This window comes from Salarias fasciatus, chromosome 15 (genome assembly GCF_902148845.1).
Source record: "Salarias fasciatus chromosome 15, fSalaFa1.1, whole genome shotgun sequence".
Lineage (NCBI taxonomy): Eukaryota > Metazoa > Chordata > Actinopteri > Blenniiformes > Blenniidae > Salarias > Salarias fasciatus.
Genome location: NC_043759.1, coordinates 10,213,101 through 10,225,844, shown reverse-complemented (window position 1 = coordinate 10,225,844; position 12,744 = coordinate 10,213,101). Strand labels below are relative to the sequence as shown.

The window sequence follows — 12,744 nt, the reverse complement described above, 5'->3', positions numbered from 1 at the left end:
TAGGAGGGCGGTTCATAAGAACATTCAACAGTATACTGATCTCTAGTGGACGGAGGGGGAACTGCAGGTAATGAACTGAGTCAAGAATGATGTGTCGAATAAAGCTGGGCATCGCTTAAATCTTTCGGTTAACGGACACGACGTGTGAACTGTGTCCTGTCTTACTGTTGAACACTGACATTGATCTCTGCTCATTCATCTGTTGTGGCAGAATAGTGACGATCGACATCTAGGAGGAAGCCATCAAGCAGCTGACCTGACACGCCAGATGGACAGTTTCATATGTCCGCCACGGATTTCAGGAACTGAATCAAACAGGCCCATCTGCTATGCAAGGTTACCAAGCAGCTGTGCACTGCTGGAAATGAGCGTCTCATCATCAAGATGCTGAGATTTACACACTGAGTTCCCAGTTTTCCATCACACCTCTTGAGAATAAAAACCCTCCTTCGTGTGTGTGTGTGTGTGTGTGTGTGTGTGTGTGTGTGTGTGTGTGTGTGTGTGTGTGTGTGTGTGTGTGTGTGTGTGTGCGCGCGTACTTTCTTCATTTCAGATTCAAACTGTTTCTTAACCTAATAAATAAAGCTTGGTGAATGATTGTCAAACTAAAACGAACAAGGCTACAATAAAACATTACATCAATGACTCAGTAGGAGAATTCACTCCTAATTACCTTAAAACAGATTGACAAAACACATAATTAAAAAAAAGTTGGTTTTTTTTATTGTCAGTGATTTTTCAACCTCCATGATGTCTCTATTATCGTAGTCATTGCCAAACGTCAAGACAGGAAGCGGTGTTTTCAAAATAAAGCATGAAACACCAAAATTGGAAGTCAACTAAATTCACTGCAAACAAAAAAACATTGCCAAAAATTGTATAATTTTTTTGTCTGCATATCTGCTCTCACAGTGACATCAACAACCATGATGTCACTGTTCAAGCTGCATGCATTTTTTTCTTATTTGTGACTGTGACCATCACCTGCCCTTATGGCAAGTAACCTATCAAGTTTATTTCAAGCTGTTTCCTACATTATGCCATTGAGGGCTGTGCACACTCAAGTGAGACATAAAACAAACACAGGACAGACAAAAAGAGAGGCATAAACAGTGTTCTGAGAAAAAGGTGCATTAGATTTATTTGTGCTCAGTGGTTCACACCTTGAAGCCAGATACAAATCCAAAACCTTCCCAAACACCAGATACTGCAGAATCTTGACCAGGTCAATCAGGAAGTTGTCAGGAGGCCAGAGGAAGTATGGATGAAGCAGAGTGAGATTCAGCAGACACTAACCCAGCAATCTCCGCTGACTCGGCAACCGGGGGAGCAAACCTGCTGAGTTCTGGTCGATGCCGGTGTGATGGATCTGGCATGCATGAAATCCTCCACCAAAGTAGGGAGCTTCTCCAGCCCAACGAAGTCCGTACAGCCGTCACGTGGGGGCCACTGGCCAGCGAGCCAGCCCAGGAACCCGGGACGACCCCCCGCCCTCCGGGCACAGCCAACGCCCCAAGGCCCGCGCGGCAGAATAGGTCATATCAGACCGACACAGCGCCCCACCAGCCCACAGCCACACCACCCTCGCGACCACCCGACCGCCCGCAATCCCCCACAACCCAATCCCCCCCAGCCCCCACACCCCCCGCCACCCCCCCACAACCCACTGCCACCCCCCCACCCAACCACCCCCCAATCCCAATAAAGCCAACCCCCAGCCCCTCCTCGCCCCCCACACAGCCATCACCACTCCCCGCATTGACAGCTCCGACACCCCGGCGGGCAGATAGTTAAGGAGCGGCAGGGCGAGGATTTCTCGCCCTCCGACTCCAGGGTCCGCTCAAAGTGTCGGGGGAGCAAACCCCAAAAAGGGACAGGCCAGGAACGAAGGCCCCCACACGCCACACCCGGCCCGCGATGCACAGGCCAAAGAATAAAAAATACAAGTGTTGTAATCATATTCAGCTTAAAAAAAAAGGTTATTTAGAAGCCTCATCATTCATTTGCGTCTTCATCATTGTTCAAATCAGCATGCAACTGCTGTCTCGTAAACACAAATACAATTTTATTGGCTGGTATTCCAGATGGATATGTATCTCAGTCACTGGCTTAACATATTTTAACTGAGTGAAACTTTTATTGACCCCAAGTGTTTACCGACATAAAAAGCTTTTAGTTAAGGGAGAACTGGTAGCAGCAGCAAGTACAATCTGATTGAAAAACAACCCTTAAAAAAAGACAAAGTCAGAATAAAATTAATTTGCAATAAATAAGATTTTCATGTGAAAGGCTCATCCGCTTGACTTTAGATTGCTGGCTTTTTGTTGATATTTTGATGCTTACATGACAACTGAAAGTCATTGGGAACTGCTCAAGCCAAGTGGAACATCTGCTTTGTGGAGGGACAAAAGTTGGATAGAATATTTTGAAATTGCAGTATGAAAGCCTCTAAGTCCTCTTCTTTCCAACCGGCCTACGACAAAAAGACGCCTCTGAGATTATACATTATCTTACACAATCACAATATCACAATAACCTGGACAATGTAAAATCATGACACATAGTTCAATAAAAAAAAAAGACCAAAACACACGAGAGGAGGAAAGATCTTTTCAAAACTTTATAAAATGCAAAAGGCAATCATTCCAATTCAGAGCAGTCTATCTTTATGCAGTATGACAGTTAACAAAACATTCAAAATAATGCCAAACACATAATCAGGAAGAGTACAAACACACTTCAATAAAAACAGAATAAACTGTGAAAAAAGCGAAAGTTTAACATATTTTACAAAATCAACAAATTCAAAATGGAACCTAAATTTACATCCATGAAAAGATTACGAATAAAAAGAACAAGAAAAAAAATGAGCTGAACCCTTTACAATGGCACAACTTCCTCTTGAATAACTGGCACGGCCATTCAAAATGATCCTGACTGTCGTGAAGCCTCAAACACACATCTTTTAACAGTCCCAAACTCAAGACAAATAATGCTGAAACTGAGTATTCAAGTTTTTTTAGAAACAAAATCGTACAAAGACAAAAGAAATGTCAGCCAGCTGACTTCGTTGTTAACACATTTTCATACCTGCTGGCTGTGTAAACTTTTTACATGAACACTTGATGTCAACTTGACGTTGCATTGACTCACAATATTATCATTCATCTGGCACATGCTCCTGCTCCTCCTCTTTGATTATCACCACAGAGTATTGCAGAGGTTCACACTGCACAGTGTTAGTGCTGGGTACTGTTTCCATCATGCACTGGTCTGAATGGTAAAATGACATATTCTGGTGTGTATCAGACACTGGTGGTGCAGACAGGGAATAATCCTGGCTACTTTCCATTTGTGGCTCTTCTTTTACATCAACATTTCCAGATGGACATTCTGTCAGGTACATATTTCCACTGAACTCTTCAGTTTTGACTGTGACTAAATCTTCATGACAGTGATTGTCCAAATATCCACTGGCATCATCCAAAGATGGCCAGTTTTGTTCAGAGTCCATTTCTGGTGGATAATCCATCTCCTCTTTGATGTCTACATATTTGTAGGACTGTTCAGTACCCAGGAGGCCATGCTGCATCACAGTGATTCTCTCAGAATATGATGGTCCCTCACCTTCAGCACTTGATTGCACTTGTCCAGCTGACTTCCTTAAACTCAAAAAGTTCACCTTGAACAAGTCTTTTCTTTTCTTCTTCACTTGTGTTTTTCTCAACGTCATCGACTTCTCAGAAATCACAAAAGGCAACTTGAAGACTTCCTCCACACCTTTCTTTCTACCTTTACTGACCAACTTCACAAGTTTAGATGCGGTGTCTACAGAAAATTTGTGCTTTCTGTGATGTTGAGAGCTGATGTCAAAGTTATAGTTTAAAATTTTATACAAAGTTTTGGGATAGGACTGAAATGACTTCTTTGACACAAACTTGTGTATTTCAAACACGACAGATGTTGTCAGAAGTGACACGTCCATTTTGTCTTTTTCTCCAGACTGTGCCGACACCTCTAAGGTCAGGCCAATCTCACGGCAAACACGATAGGGATCCATGTTTCTGATTGTCCTCTGACATGGTGTTTTTACAACTGGATCTTTCCTTTGTTCCTTCTTTGCTACCATATCCAGTTGTCTTCTTTTGAGCGTTTCCTTCCTTTCATTTCGCTGTTCAACAGAAACTTGATGTGGTTCTTTCGATTTAAATTCTCTAGATTTGGGCGTGATGTCAAAGATTTGATGGAACCAAGTAGGATCTCCATCGTAGAAACTTCCTCGAGCAAAATGAATCGCAATATTTTCCACATGACTCTGATGGTCCAAGTCGAAGTTGTGTTCAAGAACATCATTCATAATTTGTAACTTGAATCCACAAAGATTTTTAGAAAATCTGTACACATCCTGCATAACTCTACATGTCAGTAGATGTTTGTCCAGTTTAACTTTTGGGTGAGCGTTATCCACACACAGGCTTAAACCTGCTTTCTTGGAGTGATGGTATTGCTTTGTTATCACCTCTGTTGCTGGGAAAGTGGACATTGGAGCATTTCCAGACTTTGTTTTCTCATTGTTCGCTTCAAGAGAGGCAACATTCACCATAGAATGTGGACTATCAAAGCAGCACTTGTGAATTGGTGCCACTTCCTGAATCAATCTCTCATCTGGCAGATCAAACAGAGATTTCAGTCGCAAGACTGTGGATCTTTGGTGATTCATCAATCTGACTGCCTCCATCAGTGAGTTTGCAAAAGCACTTCGGTGAAATGTACTGTTGAAGTGCAGGTTGAAATTGTACTCCAAAATCTCTGTCATGAAATGTTTCATGGATGACTCGAGTTCTGTGGCAAAAGTGTAAAGTTCACACATGATGCCATTGGTCAACAGTTTTGGATCAAGACGACGTTTCAAACCAGATCCTACATCAAAATCAATGCCTAATGTCTTACATCTGCTGTAAGAGTAAAGTGGACACTGGTCTTTGTGGGGCACTGAGAGGATTTGCTGAACTTGGTTGGCTCGTAGTTTCCACAACAGCAACTCTGGATCATTTTGTGCTTCAACGTCACCGGGTTGACTTGCACTCTGGTTCATCTCTGCTTTAACTGAACTCATAGTGCATGTTTGTGAAGATGTATTCCTCTGAGAGTCCACGAATTTTAAGTTGATTCTGGCTGCAAGCTGCGTTTTTCTGCAAAAGTATCGAAAATTAGTTTCCTCAATGGCAAAAGGAACCTGTGAAAGAATACTTCGAGCAAGATCAGAATCTGATATCTGCGAATCAAGATCAAAGTTGTGCCGCAGGACATCAACACAAATCTGCTCGTAGCTTCCACACAATTTTTCTGCAAAGTTCACAACCTCAATCACTGCTCCGTTTGTCAGTTTGTGGAGTTCAAGCTTTTTATCTGGGTGACAGAAACTCACATTGAGCTTCAAACCAATCTTCTTGCAGAATGGATAAAGGTCTGAAGCTGTCTGTGAAGTTTCAGGTTCAGAATCAACACTGTCATCACTCTCACACTTCACATTACTGAATGACAGAGAACCTGGCAAAACAAACACCTCTTTCAAAATGTTATCTCTGTCATCACGGGCCAATAATTCCTGTACTCTTTTCATGACTTCATGCGCAAATGTCATTTTCTGGTGTTCACTCTGCAGGCCTAAGTTAAAGTTGTATTCTAGAATATCCACAAGGACATTCTGCTGGGATGAACTCATTGCTAATGCAAAATGAACAACTTTGTACAGACGAAAACTCGTCAATTTTTCAGGATTGAAATTTCTGGGCGGCCCAGATGCAACATCAAACTCGAGACGTTCGAAGCTCCAGTGTGGGTAAAGCTCCTTCGAAAAAGCAAGTAGGATTCTTTTCACATAATTGGAACGAAACTTCCACATGTTGGTCTCTGTTTCCATTTCCTCATGATTCATGTCAGAGTTGTTTGGAATATTTTGGAGGGTCTCTTCTTCCGCTTCACTTTCTTGCACAATGAATTCATTTTCATCCAGTTGTCCTTGGTCCTTCTTCATGATGAACTTTGTGACTGAAGGAGGCATCTTTTCCTGAGAAATACTGAAATCCAGCTTTTGTCTCTTTGTCTCTTCTGACAGAAGGGTTTCCACTGTAGACAGTGCTGGTACGTAGGCTCTCTTTAATGGGTTTCTCTCAAAGAAAAAAGGCTCATTTTCAAACTCTGGGATGACGTTTGTGTTACTGGAAGCGATTTGTTTCCCCTTTTTTAGCATCTGTGATATCAATAACCACACTTCATTCCTTCTCTCTTGACTTTTCAGATCAAGCTCAAAATTATGCTCCAACACACTGACGACAATGGAGGTGAAGGAGGCAGTCAAGACTCGTGCAAAATCCAACAACTCAAACATCACACTCTCTGTTAACAAGCCTGGATCAAGACTTTGTTTAGTCCCCGTGCCAAGCTTCAAACCAATGTTTTCACAAGAAGAGAACAACAAAGGAATGTCCTCACTGACGACTTCTTTCATTTCTCCTCCTGAACAATCAGTGTTATCTTTCTGATCGCCGCCATCAGTGTGTGATGCTGATATTTCTTCTGTTGCTTTTTCCGAGGAACATTTCAATAATTGTTCAAGTTCACTTAGAACCTCCATTTCCATGAAGAAACTCTGAGGTTTGTGTGTCCTTGTTGCCTTGTTCAGTCCATTATTGCTACATTCTGTCTTCCAGGTGTCAAAAAGAGAAAAAAACTCATTTTTATCTTTCACAGGATTTCGGATCAAGTCTTTCAGCTTGTGCTGAATTTGAGCAGTGAAATCCATCCGCTGTTGATCATTTTCAAATCCAAGATCAAAATTGTTTTCCAGAATGTTTGGGATGAAGTGCATGCGACTCTTATTGATGGTTCGAGCAAATTCACACACCTCAAGTATGACGCCATTCGGCACAAATGGTGAATTCAGTTTTGGGTGAGAGCTGGAGGCAACATTAAAATTCAGTCCGATTTTATTACTGTAAAAGAATGGATCTGGATGTATTGAATATTTCTTTGCATGCAAAATTCGCCATTGCCATACTGTGTCTGCGTTGACTTTTCCTCTGTCCTTGAGACCGCAAATGTCCTCATCATCCATCTCCATTGATCTTCTCAAAAACCTTCTATGTCCTCTGTGCCTGCATTTGAGCAAAGAAAAAAAACGTCAAGAATATAGCAGGAATAATTTTGCTTTGCATTTTACACAATATATGAATTTCACAACATTTTCTGATCATAAGCCCTGAACACAGCCCAGTAATGCATTCAGTTGTGTTGAAGCTGGTAGAAAAGTGAAACATGCAGGGCAGAGGCTCTCCAGGAATGGTGTTGGACATCCTTAGTACTACTGAAGCAGAACATTTATTTGTGTAAAGTAAAAAAAACTCCAAAGGTTAAAGTCTAACATTTACAAGAACTTTGTGTGCATATCTACAAGTATGAAAATACAGTCTTTTTAGCATATTAACATGGGCCAAAAAAAATCCTCCTAATAATTGGATTGCAAGATGAAGTGGCTTGTAAATGTGTTACATGAACACCTGAGTGGATCCACTTCGAGCTACAATGTCATCTATGCCAACTGATTATCCACTTGAACCTCATATAAACCGTTCTCACAGTGGAGAGGACTGTACGGACGGTTTATTATCTCTGCACAATAAACAGGAAGGAAGAATTGCGAAAGTCAAACACATGCAGAAAAACTGGCCAGTGTTTGACAAAAAGGGTGAGTCTGGGAAGGTTTTCGGGACGGACACAATGGAGGTGAACGGTATTTTTGTTCCCCCTCGTCAAACTCATCAAATACACAATCCAACAACCCCAAAACACTTTGGTGGACACATTATAATCCACACATTCACTACGCTGTGAAATATTAATGGTAAATTATGAGATTGAGTTGTTTATGCAAAGATTGCTAAAACGGAACTACTTACTAAACATGGCGTCTGGGTGTAGTGATTTCAAAAGAAAAAGTAGTTTCCAGTATTTGCTTCAGTGTCGTAACGCTACAATATTATTTGTTGATGTTCCACAGCGTAGTGAATGTGCGGATTATAACGTGTCCACCAAAGTGTTTTGGGGTTGTTGGATTTTGTATTTGAGGAGTTTGACGAGGGGAACCAAAAATACCATCCACTTCCATTGTATCCGTCCCGAAAACCTTCCCAGACTAACCTCTGAATAAACAATAGCTCGCCCTCACAAAAAAATTAAGTATGCCGTTCGAAATGACTAAGGAATTGTGCTAAATGAGCCAATTTGCCAAAATGTTGAAGTATCGCTTAAAAAAAACAAACAACAAACACCCATGTAAACTGGGCCTTTAAAGCTTGCTACCTCACTTGAAAGTCTCAGTTAGCCCAGCATAGTCTTGGTCCATTTTCCCACATCTGAATCTGCCAGGCCGGTAATGGAATCACATTGATGCTGTGTCGCACTGAGTGAAAGACAAACAGTATGAAAACTTATTCTAACAATCTCCACATCAATTCCAGAGCAATGAATCGACTGGTTGGACACCCTTGGTCTAACAGATTACACATGTAGAAAAAATTTTTAATGTTGACAACCCCAGACCTCATCACAGCTGGCTGGGCAAAACGGCGAAGGCAACAGACGTGTGATAAACATCTTGTACAGCAAAATCCTAAAAATGCTCAATTAAGACCTGCACTCTTCCCACACAATTACTGCAGGCCTGAAGACATGGGAACAAACATCACGGGCAGGAAAAACAGCTTAACCTTGTCGTCAAAATCACCTCCTGTACTGACGCAGACCAAAACGCTGCAATCTGAGAGGTAATCTGCACTCTTCAAGATATGATGGTGGACTTCAAGTTAGAGTTTAAACAAAACACAGTCAGTATTACTACTTCCGGCAAAGTCAAAGAGTTTAACTCTGCTGAAATCTAAGAATGTACAGGAAAAACCAAGAAGTGAGAGGATAAAGTGAAACATCTGAATGAGATAAATGCTATGGTGGAGAAGAGAACCACAGAGGTGGAATGACACAAAAGAAAATGAAACGCGAGACTGAACATTCTCAAAGAAGAAAAAGAGGAAAATACAGCGGTCCTGTATGAGAAACTAAATTTGTGAAGGTTATTATTACTGTTTCAAACTAAAACCATGTTTGATTATGCACTTTGAATAACTCACAGTGATACTACAGGCGTGCATGTGCAGTTTATGATGCTTGGCTTCTGAAAACGTGGCAGAACGTTCCTGTGAGGTCAGAGCTCCAGAGACGCTTTCCCCACATAAAATTGACAAAGTTGAAAGTACGGATGTTATTTGGATTTTTTTAAGGATGCAGACAAAACCCCCAGGTGTAGATGGTGGAGCGTAACTGCAGTATGTGCAAAAAAAAAAAAAAAAAGGTTTAGCAAAGGGTGGGGGTGGGGGGTGGGGGCAGCAGACTATTCTTAACTTGGGTTAAGATTCTGAGAAGGAGGGTACCTGGACTTTGCCATGGCACTAACCCAGAAGTAATTGTTTCACACTATGAAAGAAGCTATGCTGTTGCCACATATCTACTGATTGACAATGAGGGAGAAGAAATGGATACAAGACTTCATTTTATGGCAGGGGTGTCAAACCTCAGACCCGTGGGCCAACACAGGCCAAAAAAAGCAAGAGCACCCAGCTGCAGACAAGACGGTGGCCGCCATTTGCAATCCATACCGGAAGTCCATACCGGAATTTCACTGCGGAGGTGTTTTTTTTTTTTTTTTTTTTAATTGAGATTATAGAATACAAACAGTACAAACAAACATCAAACATTTAGACACACACACACCATTCACACGTTATTACATTAAGCATATCCAATTATACCACGAGGGGAGAAAGTAGTAAACAAAATTAACGTTCATAATAAAATAGAAAAACAACAATAAGCAAAGGAAACAACAAACAAGGGATTTACTGATCCATCAGATGGGGCAGAACTTCTCCATTAAAGCCAGAGTCTTGACAGCCTCTTTACAGGTTCTGTTTGATTAAAAAAAAAAAATTAAAAAAAGACTCCAGCTTTGGTCCAAAAAGTTTTATTAAAACCACATTGATTGAAAATGTGTTGTATTGTTTCCATCTCATTTGCACATTAACAGCAGTTGTAGTCTATGGCGAACTAAAATCTTTGCAATGTTTTTTTTTTTTTTTAGCTGGATAGCTATTATGAAGGATTTTAAAGCAGTACTATGTAGGGGTGGACGATATGGCAAAAATGTCATATCACGATTTTTTTTAAATTAATATCACGATCACGATTTTATCACGATTCTTTTTTATATTGATTTTTCTCGACTAATTTGCAAGTTTGACCATTTTTTTCCCCAATGTTAAACATATAAAACGTATTTAAACATGTAAAACCCTAAAAGAAAAAAAAAAGACAATTTAAGTAATGAACAGCAGTAGAGTGCAATTTTGCAACACAAAAACTAAACACACCAAATACATTATTAAAAAGGGTAAAAAAAATGCAAACTTAGCTGGTTACCACTTAAAGGACAACAATTTAGAAGAAAAACAATTTAACTTTAATATCTATAACCTGAGTGAATAATACAGCTAATTGAGAACTATTTTTGGTTCAGAGATCTAAACTTTTATCTCCTTTTAAAAATGAGATAAAAGATAAAGAACAATAAAGTACACTTTTGTAACACAAAAAACTAAACATCAAATAGCTTTTTAGCAGTTTTAATGGGATATAAAACTGGCTGTGGTTGCGTTTTTTTTTTTTTTTTTAAATCATCGTTAATGTTGCTCCGCATGTATCTATTATGTATGTGGATAACTGCACTAGAGGGAATATTTAGTTGATATTATCTAAAGCTTTCAGGTAACATCATCACTCCAAAAAATATTATATATAGGTGAAAAAAGGAGGAAGAGAACGTGCTGGCGATTTAACAATCTTTCTGATTTATGAGATCTTCCCGACGTTAAAATCCTTAACGATCTTATATCGTCATATCGCACACCCCGAGTACTATGCAAGATTTTCTTTAGCGCTCCACCTACTGGTCTCCTGTGAAAGCTCACTGTCGTAAACGTCCTCAGCGAGATGTCGTCGGTCTGCTCCTCTGAAATTGCAAGCGCTGTTTTCAGGACTCAGACCCCGGGGAGAGTGAAGGGACAGACGAATCACCGTGACAAGTGTTTGTTTACCCCCACAGGGATTCTGAAAGACATTTATTGAGGTAAAAAAGTTGCAAAGTTCAGCTTTAAAGGTTATTTCTTTGATTTTGTTATTGATGCAGAACTGTTCTCCAGCCAGCCAGGCCTGGTTCCAGTCTATTTCACCACATATGGAGTTCCAGTATAGGATGTTGCTGCAGGTTGACCTGTGGGCCCAATACTGCTTCAGATCAATTTGTTTGAACATTCATTTATATCCATTCCATTTATTAATATCTGCTTTTCAATTTTCTGAGTTTGTGGGTTGAATTTTGATCCTATTAATAGATGAATCAAGCCTTTTGGTATCACTGAAACAATATTCCATTTGTGAAAGTGAGATTTTGTATTTAGTGATTAATTTGTGATAACTGATTATTTCTCCTAGTTCGTTTATTAATTGATTTGCCCATTATCAAACCAGGTTTTGAAAAATAAAGTTGTGTTTTAGTGTGTGATACTTTCATTGTTCCAGAGTGCAGCTGGTTGTAGATCAGCCTCCAGGAGAGCAACACCTGTTTGTGAAAATTATAGAGCGCAGGGGGTTTTTCTGTATTTTATAATTACATTTAAGCAGGAACTGAATTCATCCACCATATTAAATATATATATTTTGGTATAGCATTCCATATAATTCAATTCAGCTTTATTTATGAAGTGCCAATTACAACATGGGCGTTTCTAGAGACTTTTACAGAGAAAACCCAACAGATCCACATGAGCAGCATAAGCGACTGTGGAAAGGAAAAACTCCCTTTTAACAGGAAGAAACCTTGGCAGAACCAGGCTCAGAGGTGGTGGCTTTCTGCTATTCCGGTTGGGTTGAGGGGACAGAAGGAGAAGGAGATAGGACAGACAGTTTGTTGTATCTACATACTCTTCATATATAAACACAGGGTACATAGGTTACAAATATATATATATTGATACATATATATTGAGGTACAATAGCCTAGATATATTGAGGTCCTGTTTTATTAAATCGACATAGTTAATTTTGAATGCATTGTTAAATGAAAACTTCATCCTTCCATCCCCTGTCTGCTCTCTTATTTCACGAGTTCCCTTTTTACATAGTAGACCTTGTTCTTCCAGATGAAATTAAATGAAATCTTGTCTAGTTTTTTAAGAACATCTGGGCTCATCTCCATTGCTAATAACAGATAAACAGATTGTGATATTCCTTCTGCTTTAGCAAAGGTTCTTCCATACAAGGTGAAATCTCTCATTAATCACATTTTAAATTGATTAGTTATTTGGTTAATTATTGGTGTTGCAGAGAAAAGAGCTCACTGGTCGGAGCGGAGCTTCCATTCCGCAGAGACGCACATTTATAGCAGCTGCACGGTTTTTTTTTCTTTTTTGTTTTGTTTTTTTTGGTTTTTTTTTAATCCTCGTGAACGTCTGTTTGCGTCTCTGCAACCAGCGGATGGTGCGTTCAGAACCGTCGGAATGTTCTATACTACGAGAAAAAAACCGGGGTTACAATGGCTACACGTGAAGGATTTGTGTGTGGGGGAGAACCAAACAC

General features: G+C 40.0%; 1 protein-coding gene across 1 annotated transcript in view; it reads right to left on the bottom strand.

The window, feature by feature from the left end:
• The window catches only part of LOC115402290 (uncharacterized), a 28,936-nt gene that overhangs the window by 429 nt on the left and 15,763 nt on the right, over positions 1-12,744 (bottom strand). The window contains exon 4 of the mRNA XM_030110803.1: positions 4,774-4,880. Coding sequence (XP_029966663.1) covers positions 4,774-4,880 — 107 coding nt within the window. The remainder of the gene's footprint in view (positions 1-4,773; positions 4,881-12,744) is intronic.